At 40.4% G+C, this 21,385-nt stretch overlaps 1 protein-coding gene across 12 annotated transcripts in view; it reads left to right on the top strand.

The window, feature by feature from the left end:
- Positions 1-8,283: 8,283 nt before the first annotated feature.
- Positions 8,284-21,385, top strand: part of LOC129724666 (progestin and adipoQ receptor family member 3) — a 44,296-nt gene continuing 31,194 nt past the window's right edge. Inside the window, exons 1-3 of one of the 12 annotated variants that reach the window (XM_055679802.1) lie at positions 8,284-8,786; positions 8,842-8,980; positions 12,091-12,287. In XM_055679802.1, the coding sequence (XP_055535777.1) occupies positions 12,120-12,287 (168 nt within the window). In that variant the 5' untranslated portion in view covers positions 8,284-8,786; positions 8,842-8,980; positions 12,091-12,119. The other 11 variants (XM_055679811.1, XM_055679775.1, XM_055679755.1 and 8 more) reach the window with 11 other exon arrangements.

Raw genomic sequence — 21,385 nt, 5'->3', positions numbered from 1 at the left:
TTTGTTGGTAAAAATACTGTCAGAGCTGTATTAAGGGTGTGGGGCAGGGAGGCCATGGGCCCGGACCCCATATTTGTTGCCCCTCCCCCCTCAACTTAAAAAATGAGCTATGAAATGACAAGATCCCAATATACAACACAATTTTCGAAAAATAAAAATTGAAATTTTGAATGAAAATACTATAGGAAATGCAAAGAAAAGAATTGTCTCTTTCATTAAAACATGAAAGGTCAAATTTATATTGAACTTTAGGATGCACAAGGCTTTTTCACGTAACATTCCCAGTGACAATGCAGCGGTACTTATTATACGGGTACTATAATCGTATAAATCACGACATGGACGTAGCCAAAATTTCGAATAGGGGGGGGGGGCAAGTTCTTCAAAATTTTAGAAGTAATTTTGAAAAATAGAAATAAATACTAGTAGTTAGTGATCAACACTGAATTTCATTATTTTTTTTAACACTAAACTAAACTAAACTGTAATTTAATTTACACTAAATATACCGTAGAAAGATAACAATAACAACTTCGGTAATTACAAACCATCTTCCTTTTATCCTCCGCAAATCGCCCCAGCGCTAATTCAGTAAATTTTTCACGATTGTTATTAACAATCTGCCGATGACCACTTAGCAAGCAGAGAGCACTCAACCATTGTTGACCTCCGCCAGGTTTTCACCGGGTGTAATGTGCTGAACGAGAGTTCATTTGTGCATGTTGTACATGGTCGAGCAAGTGCAATTTGAATTGCTTTCTCAGTAGCAGGGAAGAAAGAACGGGCTTCAGCAAGCAGGTCTATAAGATCCCGGTCTTCCAAGTTCAAACCGTCTGCTCTCATGCCGTTGCAATGTTGATACCAGACTTTCACCTCTCCAACAAAATTGTCAACTTCGTAAAAAATTACGAAAGCTCCGGTTTTGCGCTTGAACTCTTCCAACGACATGCGTATTACGTTGGCAGGATGCAGCAAGGACAACGCGTAGGCAGGTGCACTATCTTCACCGAACCGTGTTTCTAGTGAGGTTATTAGAGAATCAAGGTAAGGAATTGTCAAAGCTCGGTTCCAATACTCCAAGCTAGTTGATGCAGGCGGATTTGCCCGGTACTTTTGCCGCTGCAATATCCTTAGTGGATCAACTGAAAAACCTGTGCAATTCCACGCAACATAGGGCAAGCATCTCAATCTATTTATAGACGCAACTTGGGGACGTTGGGCAAGTTCGCCAACTTGAGTACCACATCGACATTTGGCCGTTCATTCTCCTCAAACGATCGCCTCGAATAGTGAGTCAACTCCAGATCCGGCCAAAACACCGAGTCTTCGTCTATAAATTCCCCCGTTCACGGCCAGTCCGGAGCGATAGAAGAGCAGCTTCGACATCCCCTTCTCGCTGATTGTCAGTCACAGCAGCACCGTCTTGGGGAACTTGGTGTGTGGAAGAAATTTCACCTTAGTGCTTACTTCTTTCGTGGGTGAAGTAAAATACAAAGTGCCCTACCAGTCGTTGCCATCCAGGTATCGTCGTCTCGGGTCGCCGGGAAAATCGATTCGACCATCTTATTCAGGCACTACCGCTGCGTCATTGCCTGCAGCTCCGAGACTAGTGAACAGGACTTCCTGCTTCCTGACATGTATATCCATGTTCGTCAAGCACTGTGTCAAGTCGTCGGCCGTCCGGAACCGGGCTTTACTTCAATGCTCTGATTATTGTCCAATAGTGCCAAGATGTTGTAGATGCCGGAACGGGCGTATCCGGTGTCCTCGAGCTGCCGCACGATGTCCGTTTCCGACGCTGCGTGGTACCGTTATTTAAACGCGCAAATAAAAATTTTTTTTTTGTGGCTCATGGGTTGTTGAAGTTAACCACTTCAATTAACTTCTATTTTTTTTTTTTTAACTCTAATATTTATTTAGGCCCAACCGCAAAGCATAACGGGGCCGAATATCTTTTGGAGTAGGGAAAAGCCAGCTTGAGTAGAGCCTGTATCCCGACTGCTCCTCCTCAAACAGGCATAAAAACCCTCTCATCTTTTCTCTTTTATAAATACAATTTAAAAATACATATCATTTAAACCTACGGCTAACAATAACAATAATAAATAAAGTTCTTCTCTGTATGAGTAAATATCAATTCTTAATACTATTCGTTAAGGTGTGATGGTTCCTTATATCTTTAGAAATGAAAACTTATATCTATGTTTGGTGGATCATGTCTCTCAGAAAGAAGCGATGATTCATGTGTCTCTAAAAAGATCAATAAAAGAAAAAAAAAAGGAACAGAATTAGTGTGAAACTTTTTGATGGAGGTTGTGTTGGAAAAATAAGAAGAAGAAGCAAGGAGATAATCAAATTCGATACTTGATATCTCTTAAAAAGTCATAAATAGGTATTACAAGCGCTGGGTTGCGGCTAGCAAGCGCATCCCGTACTTGCATTGTAAATGTCACTTTCTGTTTTCGGAGAGAATCAATAAGCTTGGTCCTTGCTCTGTGGTACTTAGGGCATACGAAGACTATATGATCTATATCTTCGTACCCTCCACATTCGCACAGATTACTATCGACTAAGTTTATTCGATAAAGGTGTGCGTTTGCAACATAGTGATTGGACATTAGGCGCGAAATAACTCGAATGAAATCTCGAGTTAAATCTAACCCTTTGAACCAAGCTTTTGTAGACACTTTGGGCGAAATCGAGTGCATCCATCGCCCAAGATCGTCTTTATAATTTACTTCTATTGATCTGCTGACTAACTGTCAGCTTGACTTGAAAATGGAATTACATTCCTACTCTACATGGTACATTGGCGATAGCTATGTTTACTACAAGAAAATTCAAGCTAGAAACCTACAACAGTATACAAAAGGATATAATCATATACAACAGTTCGATGCTTTCATTCAAGCTTATGCACAAGTGTATAAAGTTGTATGTCGGATGTAGTAGACAAGTAATGTAAAATTGCATACTTCAACACCTCCCCGCAATTTTAACTTTTAGTTTTTCAAATAACTTTTGATGCTGAGTTTTAGGTAAAGCCTTAGTCAACGCATCTGCTAGTTGCTCTTGAGTGGGAATGTACTGTAATGTGAGATGACCTCTCTTTATAACATCCCTGATGAAAACAAATTTCACGTCGATGTGTTTCATTCTTTGATGTTACCGGGGTTCCTCAGAAAACCTGATACATGGTTTGTTGTCTTCATAGATTATGAATGGCGAATTCTTCACCTCTAATTCAGATAGCAAATTTGAAAGCCACATTGCTTCCTTGGTCGCAGAACAGAGAGAAATGAGTTCTGCCTCAGTTGAGGATAGACTAACAGTTGGTTGACGTTTGGTTGACCACGAAACGAGATTTCCGAATACTTGGAAAACATATCCAGAAATAGATTTCCTGTCTTCTGAATCATTTCCAAAGTCTACATCCGCGTATCCTTTGTATCCTTTTGTATTTTTAGTTCCTTGAAGATATCTCAGGATGCGCTTTAATCCAAATTTACTCAAAATGTTGACTGCGGCGCAAATATTCGGTCCTGAACACAACGCTAGATATTGCAAGCATCCTATCAATTCTCTGTAAGGATGCGTGGTAAGAGGATCACCGGTTTGATTCCATTTTTGATTTAAATCCATTGGAGTCGCAAATGGTTTACAATTCTCCATATTGGACCTCTTCAAAATTTTTTTAGTGTATTTCATCTGTGAAATTTCCATTCTCTGATTTTCCAGATCTCTTATAATGTCTAATCCCAAGAAATGAGAAACTTCACTGAGATCCTTCATTTGAAATTGCTTGGATAATTCAGCTTTAATTCAATTGATATCGTCCATGAATTGACCAATTGTAAGTAAATCATCCACATAAAATACCACATACAAGACACGTTCCTTCATTTTGTATATGCAGCAATCATTATATAATGGTAATAATCCAAGTTTTCGCATTGCATTATCAAAACGTTCATTCCATTTTCGTCCTGCTTGCTTCAAGCCATATAGTGTCTTTTGTAATTTAACAATGTTAGAAACCCAATATTCATCCAATGGTAGTTCCATGTAATTATCTTCTGTAAGTTCTCCATACAAAAATGCCGTTTGTACATCCATTTGATGAATCTTTAATTTTTGTTCGTTGGCAAGTGATAACATAACACGAATGCTACTCATTTTCGCCACGGGTGCAAATGTATCCTGATAATCAAGACCCGGTCTTTGTGAGCAACCTTTGGCAACTAACCTGGCCTTGTATCGACCATCGTCCTTAATTGTAAACAACCATTTGGATTTAATCGGTTTGTGGTGTTTTGATATACTTTCTATAGTAGTCCATGTTTTATTTTCATACAAGGAGGCAAGTTCTATTTCAATTGCTTCTTTCAATTGCATCCAATCATCACGTCTTTTTTAAAGATCAATGGATTGAGGAATTTCTTGTATAAATTCTTTGGCACTGAATGCTATTTCATAATTATTCATCCATTCTGGTGGTCCTCTTTCTCTTTCGCTTCTTCGAAGCTCTTGATTTGCTCCGTTTTGTTCGTTATCGTCCCCGAAAGCACTATCGTCTTCTGCTGTTGCAAAAATATCATCCAAGTTCTCGGTAATGTTAGTGCTTGGACTAGTGTATTCTGGTAGTGTATTAGTTACAATTGAAATATCCTCACAATTATCTGTATAATCATTTCGCACACAATTGGTTGATACCAGTTGCTCGTTGAACACTACATTTCGAGAAATTTCAATCCCCCTAGTTTGCGCATTCCATAGTCTGAAGCCATTATTGGAGTATCCGACAAATTTCAGAAGCTTGCTTCGTTTATCAAGTTTCTTCCTTTTCTCTTTTGGAATTTGCACGTAAGCATCGCAGCCAAATATTTTTAGTTTGCTCACATCTGGTTTTCTTCCAAACCATTTTTCAAACGGAGTTTTTTTTCCAACAGAGCGCTTGTAGGAGATCTGTTTGTTAAATATGTGGCAGCAAAAACAGCTTCACCCCAAAGTTCCTTGGACAATGTAGTTCCATGTAGCATACTTTTTGCTTTGTCCAACAATGTTCTGTTCATCCTTTCGCTCACTCCGTTTTGTTGTGACGTATATGGCACAGTTGTTACTATTGTAATACCTTTTTGAATACAGTAGTTCTTGAAATTTTCTCCAAAATATTCAGTTCCATTGTCTGTTCTTAAATTTTCAATGCTTAGTCCAAAATGAGCCGAGCCATTGCTTCATATTCCCTGAACCGATAAAACACATCACTTTTGTGGCTTAATAGGTACACTGTTGTGAAATGTGTGTAATCGTCAATGAATGTGACGAAGTAGCGAAAACCATCATAGGTCGTTTGCTAGAAGAAACCACATACATCAGAATGTATTATCTCAAGAAGTCTGGTAGACCTGGGCAGAACCATTTGTTTGAATCTTTCACGCGTTTGCTTTCCATAGAGACATGATTCACATATCTGTCTGTCTTGGTTAAACTCGTTCACCTGTATTTTGAAACCTTCAACCATATTCCTTTTAAAAAGTATCTCCAAGTTTGATTTTCCAAGATGACCAAACCGTTTGTTCCATTGAACCAAATTATCGTTCTTGCAAACCAAAGCATTTTCATTCATTGCTTCGCCGTATACATCTAGCAAATAGAGCCCGTTTTCGAGGTATCCTTTGGCAATAACTTCTCCAGATTTTTCCCGAATAGTAACAAAATTGTCAGCAAACAAAACTTCCTTTCCGAGGCTAACACTCTTTTAACGGAAATCAAATTTCCCTGCAACTCAGGAATAAATAGAACGTCGTACAGCTTCAAATTCTGCATTTTATTAAATCCGATTACAGATTGTAGTGAAACATTTCCAATACGCTTAGCTTGTAGTTCTTCTCCTTCCTTAGCAGTAGTAACAGTGATTGTTTCCTCAAGGTCCCGCAATTCCCGCATTATGTTAACGTCATTAAACATATGGTTAGAAGCACCAGAGTCCACTACCATTAAAGAACGTGAGCGATGCCGACGAATACCAGCCATAAGAGCATGTTCTCTACGTTCGTATTGTTACCTACTCCTCTATTTTCTTTGCGTTTACGTTTTTCTATTGGGCATTTATTGTGATAATGCCCAAGTTGGTTGCATCCATAACATCTGACGTTACGCTGTCGATCGTTGTTTTCGGCCAGAAACGCAATATTTTATCCTGCATTCGTATTCCGGCATTGCAATATTTCAGCATCGTATAAGATTCGGTGTAGATCTTCTAAGGGTTTCCTCTGTAGGACCTCTTCTGGTAGTAATAATATTTGTGCAACTACGTTGTTGTATCATTCCGGTAGTGCTCCCAAGAGCGTTTGTATGTACTCACGATGCGACGATTGTGGATCCGCACGCTGCAGTTCTCGCACAAGTTTGGAATGTGTTTCAACGAGCTCGTTCAAGTTGCCAAATTGCCTATTCTCTAGACCATACAATTGACGTCTCACGCACATTGCAACAAGCGTACCATTGCGTTGGTATGCTTGTACCAATGCATCCATGCACTGTTTTGCATAAGTACAATGCATGATTTTTTGCAATGGTTCATTAGTGAGGGTGCAGCAGATTTCATCAATAGCTGCATCATCTTCCTCACAGTGTTTCCTGTAGCGACGCATTCACTGTTCTTCTTCCTCTGTTGTGGCTTCTGGATCGGGTACTCCATATGGCTCTTCTAGCGGCGTGCGTTGAAGAGTATGATCCAATTTGAGTCTGGTCAAATGGTGCATCAAACGCCATTCCCATACAGTAAACTACTTTTCCTCGCCGCTGAACATTCCCACAGTGACGCTACGTCGTTGAATTAGCATTAGAGTGGCAGCATTTGGGACGAGGATATCATCCAGATCCTGTCCTGCAGCATCAAATGCTCCGCCTGTAGTTAGACTGCATCCGCTGCTACCCACAGCACCAGCACCAGCATTGCCGCTGCCACCCGCAACACGACCGTTACCGCTGCTACCCACAGTATGGTTACTTCCACTGCTACCCGCAGTTTAACGCTTCTACTGCTACCCGCAGCTTGACCATTTCCGCTGCTAGCCACAGCTTGGCCACTTCCGCCGCTACTCGCAGCTCTTCTGCTTCCGCTACCACCCGCAGTTTGACCATTTCCGCTGCTAGCTGCAGCTTGGCCATTTCCGCTGCTACCCGCAGCTCCAAGATTGCAAACCACAATCTTCTTCTTCTTCTTGCCGGACGATGATTGTCCGCCTATAGCTTCCTTTTTTGGCGTTGCCATCTCAGCCAAATAGTTCCGCTGAGTTGTACTGGGCCAATAACCTGTTGAAGTTAACCATTTCAATTTACTTCCATTGATCTGCTGACTAACTGTCAGCTTGACTTGAAAATGAAATTACAGTGATTATTCTTACCACCTAATTCCTACTCTACATGGTACATTGGCGATAGCTATGTTTACTACAAGAAAATTCAAGCTAGAAACCTACAACAGTATACAAAAGGATATAATCATATAAAACAGTTCGATGCTTTCATTCAAGCTTACGCACAAGAGTATAAAGTTGTATTTTTTTTTTAATTCTCGCTTATTTTCCGTCGGTCTAGTTCCGCCACTGTTGTGGCCAATCACCGACGTCCAGGGAGGCGACTCCACACCCAGGACCCTAACTCACGACCCGTTTATTAACGGACCGGCGCCAACGGCTTTACTTCCTCATGCGATGGAAGGCGTGATCCCAGAGATTTTTCGCCTCAGCAAATCTCCCGGTGTCGGCTAGGATTGAATCTAGACCAGTTTAGTTGTTTTTGAGTGGATCACGCCACCTCACAATCATCGACACCTATGTCGGCGGTGGGATTTTAACCCAGGCGTCGAGCGTGGTTGGCGGAAACTTTACCAACCACACTAGGCCCCCGCTCTTGTATAAAGTTGTATATCAGATGTAGTAGACAAGTAATGTAAAATTGCATACTTCAACATGGGTTAATATGATTGATGCTGCATGCGTAGTTTCGTCAGTGCATGTAAAGGTAAACACATGAAAAATTGGCAATTTTTGTCCATTTCTCTAGCACAAACGTTATTAGAGTTATTGGAAACAAAATTCTGCACCAATGTCAACAACTAGCGGCCCCCCTGCCCCCTTCTGGCTACGCCTATGAAGCACGATCTAGTTTGTGAGTTTCCGTGACAAACTCTACGAAAGCCTCTACATCGATTTCTCTGTTGCAATTGACAACTGCGAGAAGGAATCTAGACAGAATATTTTTATTTAGTTCTGTAGAAATTAGACGCGAGTAAAGAGCGAAGTATATATTTCAGTTTGCTCTCTATCGATCAATTTGAAAGATACAGGTTTTTTGTCTGAAAATTTATCTTAAATAGGTTTATTTAGAGCTTTTCCGAAGAATATGTAGAGCGATTTAACCAAATAAATAAACTATATTCTGTGAAAAGACGAAGCGAGCGGCGAGTTACTCGTCTGATCGCGAATCGCGCGCGTTGTTTTATTTCGCTAATTTTAGGACTACCCCAATTTTCATTATAATTTGAATGTAGACCTCAACAAGGCTCTACATTTTTCAATAGTATAATAGTTAGAAATCCCGATAGAGTCCTTCAACTTCGAGGTAGGCCCCGTACTCTTTGCATGTGTGCTGTCAAAAAGGATGCCCGCGAAATAGGTGTTAAGGGAGATTGAAGGATAGCAGCCCAAGACCGAGTGACATGGCGACGTATTTTGGATCCGGCATTGGATCGATAATCGGTCCGTCGCCGTAAAAATGAAGTAAGTACGTATGATAGTTAGTGTTACAAAATAACAGTTTTTCACATTTTGGTAGGAGTATATTCGCAATTTTCAATTCTCAAATTTTAACTGAGTATTTAAGGAGTATGGTCAAATACTTGATTACAAATAGACAAAACAGCGAAATTGTTGGTGCCACGACTGATAGGTTTGGTCCCCTTTGGCCAATCACTGTGAGTTTTAGAAAATCATCACTTTTTCGATATGCCACGCAAGTCGCACTACTGACACATAAATCATACCCGTGTTAACTGACCATCTTTAGTCGTACTTTTATCATTGTAGTTATCAGCAATTATCTTGTTATCGCTTATCCTGCTGTTTTTTTTTTATATATTTGAGCATCAAAACCAACGTGATATTATTCGACATATTTAATTCATGGGCCACGGTTATAATCGATTCCATATCATTTTCGTGTATTACATAACATTTTTTAGCTCTTTAAATCTCATGGTGATGAGGCTAGCATACAAAAACTGTAAGATTTTGTGTATACAATGTAATCATAATCGTATTTAAAAGATTAGATGACAAAAACAAATTCGATAGAACTACGCAAACTATAACCGAAAATAAGTTGACATGTACCTATAGCTATGTTTGTATCAATTCGCGAAATGCATTTCTAGTAAATATCTCCAATTCTCTCGCCCGATACGCGTCTTTCTCCCGCTCGCGAAAGCAGAACTTTCCGTCAAGGCCGGCCAACAGCTGCGCCCGAATCCTAGTCGGCAAACAGTTTCTCTCCGGGCTGCACATATATCGGATCGCTTAACCACAATTGCTTAGCCCGTAGCCCGTAGAGCAACGGGAAACAACCCGAACCGGTCGCGGTCTGAATCGTCTCGTGGAAGACCTTATAATGCGTAAACGTGTGATAAAGTGCCCCTAAAAATAAGTGAAAGCTGGTTTGTCCGCAAAGGTTAACTTAACCGAATATGTAAACAGTGCTCTGTGATAAATAGCGGCGAAGTATGTTAAACGGGAAATACTAGTTTGTATCTAATTTTAACTTGTATAATTGAATCTCTAAATTTACTAAGCGAAAGATTGAAGTTAAATGGTAGCTGTATACAGTACGACTTTATGGATAAATATTTTCATTGGTAAACTCTTAACAACATTCTACCGTAGTGTCTGCCTCATGAAGAGAAATGCGCATAGTGCAGCGAAATCTACATTGGATTTTACTTCAGCTCTGCTAGTAGGCACTTCCTCTCCGCCAATTTCGAGAGTCTATTCATTGTGAAGATCATTGATGGTATTCATTAAGAAAAAATAGACTAGCGTAAAAGAGAATTTCACCGCTCGCCACAATTTGCATTTGTGTCAAAATTAAGTTATTTTCATGATTCAATAATGCTTTGGAAATCGGCTAAACTATTCCTCTGAAAAAAAGCAATGATAAAACGCAAATTTCGAACAAGTACACTCAACAAACCAATTGAAGACAGCAAATTTGCCTCAATCAAAAATAGGTGACTATAACGTTGTGCTTCATTTGCGACACGCGCGCGAATTTGCAAATGTTAACTTGACCCGCACAGGTTTGATTGAGTTGTCAATTAATGTGTTCTATTTTCCCTTTCATGTGGCTTTTCTTTGTCATTTTAGTCGGTGATTTTATTTACATTGCAAAGTGCAGAACTCACGTGTTTCCAGTGCTTTTGTACTCACCTTAACTGTGATAATAATTTGTTTGAATAAAATTAAAAGTTTTCTACGTAGTCAGTACCGTGTAAACGACCCCATATCTTACGAAGGACGCTTTGCTTTTTAAATTTATAGGAAACACAACTTTAACTCTTGCAACTCACAGTTGAAATAATTAAATAATTCTATAACAGCAATGCAAACAGTAGTAAAAAAAAATGTTAATAAAATTTACAGTTACAATTGTCATGAAAACGTTTTTCTTCAAGACATCATTGTAATCATTGAAATTGAGATTGAGAAAGAAAATTGTTTTTTTTTTTGAACAAGCTTTACCTTTAAAGCATCACATTGCTCAAGACATAGTATTTCTTCTAATTGGAAGCATTTATTCCTTTTCCTGAAAAAAATCAGTGTTCTGCAAATGCATGTTTGTAAATACATGTAAACTAATTGTGGTCCGTTGACAAACATCGTCATGTTTATTCGTTCATCAAACATCGTCATGTTTATTTGTTCTGCGAACTAACGGTTTTTGGTAATTAGCCACTGATTCAAATGCCAGCAACAATGCTACAGTTAGTAGCAACCCCTGACACTTGTGATAAAAATTTCTTATCAGATATTCCATAATGTCTACTGATAATTGAACGCTATTGATCTTCCCGATGAAACGTGTACACAGTTACAGTTAGGAGGATCGAAGTCTGCACTCTGCAGTGCAAAGCTTGCATATCCACACTTCCGAAATGGGATGCGGATGTAAGCGACTGCTGGAGTTTCCGAAAGTACGTCGTTGATTGCTAAATGCGCTTCAACATGGGTAAGATTTTGCACAAACAATTAGGTGCCTGTATTGAGGATGACGTGCTTAGGTAATATCGCTTTAGTCGAGACGACTTAAGCCTGACTCGATCCAGCATATTATGATAAACGATGACTAGCGTGAAGAATTCCTTTATTGAGTGGCTTTCAAAGGGCGGCTCGGTCCGGCAGTTACAAGTAGTCAACTGCACGCTTTCGTAAAATCAAAACAATTGCAGGGAGGTACGTAGGGTCGTGGTAAACATGAACATCGTAGCTCTGAAGGTATGGCCAGTGTTTTGCGAGCGGTCGGAATTGAACGTTCATTTGTAGAAAGTAGCCCCGCTTCCCTCAATCGCATCTCGTAATATTTTGCCACTACCAGCAGAAGTGCTGACCAGGGTGGCTATGGAAGCACAGAGAACAGACGTTCATCTTATTTTCAAAAGATGTGTAAAAACTTGCAACCGTCATTTAACAGTAAGTGGTAATGCTCCCGCTATGTGGCGCTCGTGTCACTTAAAAACCAAGCGCAGATATCGATAAAATATCGATACAGCGATATTTATGCAGTGCTACTGGGGCACCACAAGACAGATGTCGTTAGTGTATTAATGTATTTGGATTAGAATCTTTACACATGATTTTCAAATTTCTTTATATGAACATGAATGTCTGTTCTCTGTGGTGAAAGTGTTCACATTTTAATTATTATTGAGCACCAATTGATTTGAACAGTAATCAGTAAATGTTGGTTTCCATAATTAAGGATTTAGCGGATACAAGAGTGAAATTAAAACCAACATGTGTATGTAACTTTTAGAACAACTAACGCAACGACGATCAAGTGCAATGGAGGATTTCAACAATCTGTTCCAGGCGGAAATGATTGTTTCTGCAGGATCAGCGGGCATTTCAGTCGATGAAAATATGAATACCGGAGGAATGAAGGCGTCTACGTTTTTAACAACTACCGCAACGGCTGCCACATGTTACCAGCGGTTGTCCAAAAATAGGAAGGTATGTTTATCATGACTTTTAAAAATATTGTGCCTTTGCCGGTAACAAGCTGCTCGATGTTGGTACCGTAACAAAATGACTGGCGATTTGTTTGGTTTCCGTCACTGCGTGAATTCATTATAATTATACCTGCCTAGCATCAATTGCAAATTCATCAAATTTAAACCATTTACGTCAGAAATGTAAACCGAGCATGTAGATGTAGACCGAAGTGTAGTTGTTTTTTTTTTTCAATGTAGGTCACATGCAAACCAGATGAACGCTAACAAATGAACCAATTTACTGTTTGAATAAACCTTCTTTCGATTTGTAGAATTACTATGCGCCAGCGTTCAACGCTCATACGCTTAATCTGATTTGTTAAGTTTAGTTTTGCTACCAAAATATCTCTGGATCAAAAATATGAGTTCCATTTTTCCATTCGATTTGCACTAAATTGATAAAATAGTAAATGATACCTATTTTAATGGCATCCTTCAATACCAGCATTCCATAACCACAGATAACAGACATCCAAGCTAATTCATTGATTTGATAACATCGATAGTTTTTTTGATATTATCGCAGAAACAAGGGTTGCCGTTTTTTAATGTAGAAATTTTGAAAAGTCGTAATTTGTAGAAAAAAGGACAATTTTATTTAATCCCAATTTATGTTTGCGATAAATTTGTTTGTTTTAGTGTTGATTTGGAAAAAAATACACAAACCTCACATAATCAGTGTTATATCGTAGCAAAAACTGCGACTTTGTCGTAGAGCTCAAACTAATAAAAAGAAATGATTATAGCTTTTATACCATTCCTGTGAATTTTAGTGCCCCTAGAAAAGATAAACGAGTTTTCCCGTAAACCAACGTAAATGATGATGATGGTCCCATTTCATAGCCCTACATCAGTTTGAGCTGGTCGATTTATCTAGGTAAGATATTATATAGAGTCATTGAATGTAACCAGCTGACAAACAAATAACGGACTGATTATTATATTACTGATTATACAGACATAGTAACCCTTCAAAAGAACACCAATAATTTGAAAATGAATAAAAAAACGATTTTCCACTAACATTAATCTAAGGCTGGACTTGGTTAGGAATTGAACCTAACATTTAGGAGCGTTAACTAATCAGAATTGGTTCTGGATTACGATTCTGCACTACGAGAGAGATCCTATGACATCAGAATTCCCGTTAACGAGCTCTCGGTCCACAGGCAAACACAAGCCTCCTCAGTTTTTTCTCCCAACCCGTTTTTTTAAATCGTAAAAACAGATAAATATAGAAAATAAAGGTATCAGCAGATATACTATTACTAACCAAAAAGCAACTTATCAACCCGATATGCTTTTGTTTCAATTTCAGGGATTCAAACCTGATGTACTCAATATCCAGATTGTCTATGTCAGTCTACGCGCGCGTGGCTCAAACATGTGGTGGCCGACTCTAATAATTAATATTATATAGCTATTCAAACAAAAATCCATCATCATCAATGAACATAATAACTTAATTTACCCAATAAATTAAGAAAAAATATTGAAATTTAACAATCTTCGTCATCAATTTACAAAAAAAATCTTGATAATCTGTCTACAAGACAGACTTTATGTGTGAAATACAAAGCCTTTTGAACTCCGCCATTATTGCTAAACGTTTTACTTGTCTTGGCATCGAAAATGGAAAAAGTTTATTCTTTGTACAACAGAGAATTCTGTGATCTTCCAATTGAAAAATGTGGTGTTCTAGCATCATCCGCGTTTCAAGTGTTGTACCTAAGAAAATCACACCCTCTATCAATTCGATCTCACAAATAGCGAGGCAGCATATTATTTAAAATTGTATATAGAAACAACATTGTCAAAAATAATACTCTTCTCTTCACAAAAAGCCATTGCAATACGTCCAGCATAAAACTCGAGGAAGTGTTTCTATTACATCTTAATATTAATCGCATGACTTTACTTTGTAAGCGCTGCATTCTCAACATTTGTGTATTGTTTGCGAGAAATAGTATGGATGAACAAAAATCTATATATGGTGACTTCTAAAGACTAGTTTTACTACTAACAGTCTATTCATTTTTCCAACGGGACAACATACCGTATTTTTTCGCCATTTTCCTGATGACATTAGCTATGTGAGACTTAAAAGTTAATTTGTCATCAATAATAACTCCAAGATACTTTAATTCATTCGATCGTCTCAACATCATTCACAATATTTACGTCTGGTCTGGAGTTGGCAGAAGAAATAATCAAGTACTGTGTTTTACTAATATTTAATTTAAGCTGTTTTTAAATTTTTACCAGTTCGCCAGATAATGTAAATCTTGATTCAAAAGTACAACAACAGTGTTTGGATTGTTCGCTGCAATGAACAGAACAGTGTCATCGGCAAATAAATTTATATCGCAAAAACCGCAAAATTCGATTCATGTCATTAATATAAATTATGAACAAAATGGGCCCTAAAACACTTCCTTGCGGTACACCAAGTGTATTTGCAATGGAATCCGATTCAAATCATTACAACGAGTTTTTTGAGTTCTAGCACACAAATAGCTTTCAAACCATTTATATGCTGTCCCTACGATACCAAAGCGCTCCAATGTTTTTAACAATAAGAGACAAGAAATTGTTTCAAAAGCGCGTTTTAGATCAAAAAATACAGCAATAATAGTTTCTTTAGCCTTGATATTTTCTTTCAATTTTGCTAACTCCAGATTCAATGCAGCCTTACAAGAGTGCCTCTCTCGATAACCTGATTGCTCTGGGATTAGCAAATCATTACTATTTAAATAATCCATCAGCTGGCCTTTTACAACTAGTTCTAAAACTTTCTCACATGTGTGCAATATGTTAATGGGACGGAACTCTTTGGCTTTATCTGTATAAGTAATCTTGGGGATTGGAACCACAAGTGATTCCTTCCAAACTTCAGGCACGTGCCTCGTTTGCAGTGATTCAATAATAAAGTACAGCAGATCGTGTCCAGGAGGAACTTGAGGAAGCACTACCTTCCACGGAAGAGCTAAGTGCTTCGACTCTCGACGATGGATGGGGGGAAATACGCTCGGTCATTGGAGAGGCCGCATCCGCGGCACTAGGTGTGGTATCGTCGAGCCGACAAAATGACTGGTTTGACGGGGAATGCCAGCAAGCGATGGAGAGGAAGAAAAGAGCTCGGAAAAATTATCTAAGCATCGCCACAAGAGAGAACGCGGCCAAATACCGACGAGCACGAAATTAGTTGACCACGATTCTGCGGAGGAAGAAGCGCCAGCAGGAGGACAGAGATCGTGAAGAGCTGGAGCAACTGTGTCGGGCTAACGATACACGCAAGTTTTTTGAAAAAGTGAACCAATCCCGTAAAGGCTACACACCGAGTCCATATATGTGTAGGGACGTGGAGGGAAACCCGATCACAAGCGAGCGCGAGCTGGTTGATAGGTGGCAGCAGTTCTTCGATGAGCACCTCAATAGCTGAGCAACGGAAGGAGGCGGAAGGGAAGTTATCCTTGGGTTGCCTACATACGACACTAGTGTCCCAGTTCCTGATATCCTGGAGATCGAACGGGAAATTGGGTCACTTAAGAACAACAGAGCCGCCGGCAAGGGCAGGCTCCCGGCAGAGCTCTATAAACACGGAAAAGAGGCTCTAGCAACGGCACTCCACTGGGTAATCTATAGGATTTGGGAGGAAGAGAGACTACCGGAGGAATGGATGAAAGGAGTTGTATGCCCCGTCTATAAAAAAGGCGATCGGCTACAATGCAGCAACTACCGCGGCATTACGCTGATCAACGCTGCCTACAAAGTTCTCTCCCAGATCCTACTCCGCCGTCTATCTCCTTTAGCGAAAGAACTCGTAGGGCAGTATCAAGCGGGCTTCACACAAGCACGCGCTGCTACGGATCAAATTTTCACTCTCCGGCAGATCCTTCAGAAATGCCGGGAGTAAAACGTGCCCACACATCATGTTTTCGTGGACTTATCATACGCTGCAGTCGATCGAGACCAGCTATGGCAAAAAATGCACGACTACGGTTTTCCGGATAAACTTACACGACTTATCAAAGCTACCTTAGACCGAGTGATGTGTTACGTGTGCGTGTCGGGGACACTCTCGAACCCCTTCGAAGCGCGCAGAGGGTTGAGACAAGGAGATGGATTATCCTGCACACTGTTCAATATTGCCTTTGAGGGTGTAATCCGACGGGCGGGCATCAAAACGAGAGGCACGATTTTCAGCAAAAGTAGTCAACTCATAGGCTTCGTAGACGACCTGGACATTATTACAAGAAACTCAGCGACGGCGGAGGCAATTTACGCCAGAATAAAAGCGGGAGTTAGAAGAGTTGGACTAGAAATAAATGCGTCGAAAACCAAGTATATGATAGGAAGAGGCTCGAAAGAAACTAACATTCGCCTCCCACGGACGGTGGTCATGGACGGCGACGAACTCGAAGTGGTAGAGGAGTTCGTATACTTGGGATCTCTGGTAACCGCTGACAATAACACAACTAAGGAGGTCCAACGACGTATTCAAGCTGGAAATCGAACCTACTTTGCCCTTCGCAGGACGCTTCGATCCAGGAGCATACGCCGCCGCACGAAACTGACGATGTACAAAACCCTAATTAGACCGGTAGTTCTCTATGGACTCGAAACCGTGACGCAGCTCACAGAAGACATACGCGCACTGGCCGTATTTGAACGGAAAGTGTTGCGGACAATATTTGGTGGAGTACAAACCGAAAGCGGAGCTACAGACACTACTTGGAGAGATTCCCATTGCACACCTGACGAAGGTCGGGAGACTACGATGGGCCGGACATGTCATGAGGATGCCGGATGACAGCGCGGTAAAATCGATTCTCTTCAAGGATCTCACCGGCACCAGGAATAGAGGGGCACAACGTGCTGGATGGCTTGACCAGGTTGAAGCGGATCTGCGAGTATCGAGACGTCTAGGAAATTGGCGACCCAAGACCGAGTAGAGGACCGAGTAGAATGGAGTAAAATTCTTGATACGGCACGAGCCACCACGGCTCTAGGCTACTGAAGTAAGTAAGTAGATCGTGTCCAGAAAGAAACTATGACTGACGCACTTCTAACAAAACTAGGGGCATCAAAGTTCACACGAATGGTTTAAAAGCTCTCTCTCTTGAGCTTTGCGGTAAAATTTTGGTCGCTTTTGTCGACCAGTGAAATCAATGTTCACAATCAATACAAAAAGCTAGTATGAATTGGGGATGACACAAGTAAATGAGATTTTTAAGGCTTTTCGCACCTACGCGAATTCTCATATGCAATTGTCAATTGATGTGTGACAACAAAAGCAATAATATTTATTTCCTTCACTTTTGCAAGCATAAACCAGACAAATACCAGTAGAGTCGTCAGGGCCAATAAGAGGAGGATCCGGGGGTATATTATTGAGCTCTGAAACAATGATATGAGCTTTTCTAATGCCTTTTTGCCCCTATTTATTACGGACTGTCTGTGTAGAATCAGCAGAGTATTTATACTAGTTGCTTAAATGCTTGTTTTTTTATCAATGACTCTAACTGAACAAAGTCAGCATAAGCTATTTTTTCGAAGTCGTTCAGAATAAGCAAATAATTATTATTGTCTCGGTTTTTATTACTATTCAACTGCTCAAACATATCACAAATTTTCAACAGGCAGAGCGTCGTTATTAGGGCTAAACTATCGTTTGCATTGAAAAAAGGACTTTTTTCGGGTGGTGATAAAAAAAACTTACACGGATAACTGAGTTTAATAAGTTTCCTATGGAAGAAATTATATTAGCTAACTTGCGTAAAATTCGAGCGAGCGGCCTTCCAGTAGTTAACCGGGACTTTCGTCATGGCGGACGAAAACATGCGTTAAGGTATGTTTTCGAGTTCTTTCATTTATCGATTCCTCAGTTTTCGCGTCAAAATTGTTGAAGTTGACCTTACGCTTCAGGTTTGCTTAGAAATTTTCGATGGGAGGTAGCTGGGCACGTTATGGTATTTCTTAATGAACGACAAAACATCCGGCAGGCACTTCGGAGTCAGTCCGGAGCTATAAGAGCGGCTTTAACCTTCTCACTGATTGTCTGCCACAGCAGCATACTTGGAACTTGGAGTGTGAAATAAACTTCATCTCGGAGCTCACTTGCTCCGTGAGGGAAGTAAAATATGAAGTGCCCTGCTAGTCGTTCCCATCCAGGGTGAGATAGGTCTCGTTATCTATCACCACGTCACGATTCGCCGGTAAGATCGACTTGACCATCTAATTCAACCGCTACCGCTAAATCATTGCCTGCAGCTCCGTAATCGGTGGACGGGGCTGCCGCTTTCTGACATATATGTTTAAGTTCGCCAGGTACTTTTTCACTGTTTGGTAGACCAGACCGGACCGAATTTCCGGCCAAGTGCATGTAGCGAAGTAGCAACTTTTCCCTCGGTCTTCCAATAGCGCCAATATGTTTAGCTGCCGGAACGGGCGTATCTGGTGTGCACAAAGTGCCGCACGATGTCCGTTCTCGACGCGATACCGTTTTTTGAACGCGCACACTTCTGAACGCAGTAGCTTTACTGTTCTCTACATCACGATCAGGGTTCGACTAATAGAGCTGTTAAAGTTTTTCTGCTGCGTGTGAAGGTAAACCCATGAAAAATCGGCAATTTTAGTACAATCTTTTAATGCAAACGTTAGGAACAATGAAAATTTTCTTTGATTGGAATATTATCGGAATTCGCAAATGTTCTAGGAATTGCCAAGCCTTTCTTAAGTGAGATCTAAGAATTCGAGTTCTACCGATTTTACTCCACGACGGGTAAGCTCCGAGCGGTAGAATTTATCGCAGGAAACTTCGAATACACTTTAAAAATATGTTAAAAAATGAAAACACAAGATATTCGTTCCTGAATCTATTTTTATTGAAGCAGTGTATATTGAAAGCCTTTACGACATATTAAGCAAACAGCTTATTTATGCGTGAAAAAAATCGTACGCGGCACGCACGTGGTTCATTGGAAACTCGCCCCAGTTCTTGGAATAAGCCTTTCTTTTCGTGTTCGCTCTGCCTGACCAGCATGTACGACTATACATAGAAGTCCATAGGGGTGGGAGGCCGCAAAATCTTCTTGAGAAAATCAGTAAAATTCTCCCGACAGCACGCTTGAACGATAATCGCCGTGTGGACCGGTGCACCGTTCTGTTGAAGGACGGAATGATCCTTCCCGTGGAGGTCCCTAAACGCACACGTTGGACGGGAGTAGTTTTCCCGTCCTATTATTGGTAGACACAGTCTCCATGCTACCAGTAATGAGAATGGTCTGAGGATGATGAACTTCGCCGCACCCTACCATGTGAAAGGACAGGTAAGGGAACCTGATAACCGATGAGACACTGGTGGCCAGTGGAAGTGCGTCGAATCTTGCTACTGAGATTGTGATAGATGGGGGTATCTATGAAGTAGTCGACAATTTTTTTTTATCTTGGAACTCTTGTGACACGTGACAACGATGTTAGCCAGAAAGTAAAAGACGAATAGTAGCCCCCAACAGGAACTTCTACGGTTTAAGTAGCCAGCTTAGATCCCGCAGTATGCATGTCCGCACGAAATTTGCGCTCTGTAGGACGCTGTTTCCCCGGTGGTACTCGACGGTCATGAGTGTTGATTGATGAATTGGGCCTCCGGCGAGCGCTTGGAGTTTTCGAGCATAGGATCCTGCGATCAATACTTGGCGGAAAAATGAAGAACGGAGTGTGGCGCAGGCGCATGAACCACAAAATATATGAAGCATATTAACATGCGGATATCATCAAACTTATAAAATACGACAGGCCACAGTTGGCTGGCCACGGAGGAGCGACTAGCGAAGAGAACACACAAAGGTCGATTACTCCGTGGAGGACTCCGTACTCGTTGGATGTGTGGATGGTTGAGGACCCCCGATTGGCGGATGTTGGGGGCAATTGGAAAAGACTAGCCCAATATCGAGTGATGTGAACATGTTAACACTTGTAAAAGCTTCGTGGAAGATTTTCCACGAGAAACTATTTTGTCGTAGCCAATGTACAAACAAAAGATTGCAGTATTCAGCAATTTTCAGACGTAGGACTACGTCTTACCGCACTATTTTTTCTTTGTTCACACACTCTTCTTACCGCACTATATCGAGATACACTCTGTGGAAACTAAAACCAAGATGTAACGTCGGAATAAAATATTTCAAACGGTATTACTGATGTAACCACATGATGGATAACGGAAATCAACATGTCGTTGTGTTGGATGTGAAATCAATATGTGGTGTGGTGGATTGATTATTTGATTGAAATAATTCAGTTATCATTATCATTTTTTTGCTAAACAGTGAAAATTGAATAAAAGTTTTAGGATCGAATTTCCACGAACAATGTATCAATCACATGGCACAGACTTATGAGTAGACACCAACTGCCTGCTGTGATATCTTCTATATCAGCGGCAACAAAAATTTGACAGAATCTCCCCGTCCCAATAGGTCAACTAATGTTTGTTTCCATGAGTCTAGACTATTTTGATGTCTTGAAGGTGAAGCTTTTTCGGAAAGTTCGTATCAACCTCCTCTATAAGACAGCTCTGCTGTTAAAGTGTTATTAAAACTGATGTCCTAAAGGAAAACATGCTGGCACAGGTAACAGTATTGCACCGAGCCATATATGAATACAGCGCTGGTCTCTCGTCGTATATCAGGGCAGTAGAACTCGATATTCATTAGTGTGCAGCCAAACCAAGTGATTGCCTCATTGTGTGGGGCGTGTTGGGCTAACACGTAGGTATCGTGTTGCGACCTAGAAGACTCTTCTTCTTTTTGTTTCGTGTAGAAGCAAATATCACAAGGTGCATTCCGCACACTACGCTGTACCGCCGGAGACAACAAAATTCTGTACGACACTCGCGTATCAAATAGATGCACACTGTCAATCGTTAAGCGATATTATTTCGGCCTATTTCTGGCTACTTCGTTCATTTATGTTGAGAAATATTATTACAAGATCAATGAAATAAATAATTTCCAGAATACACGCACTCAACGGGCGTAATTCTCATTTCTAGAA

This window comes from Wyeomyia smithii, chromosome 1 (genome assembly GCF_029784165.1).
Source record: "Wyeomyia smithii strain HCP4-BCI-WySm-NY-G18 chromosome 1, ASM2978416v1, whole genome shotgun sequence".
Classification (NCBI taxonomy): Eukaryota; Metazoa; Arthropoda; class Insecta; order Diptera; family Culicidae; genus Wyeomyia; species Wyeomyia smithii.
Note: the sequence above shows the minus strand (reverse complement) of the source record. Positions and strands in the feature narration are given on the sequence as shown.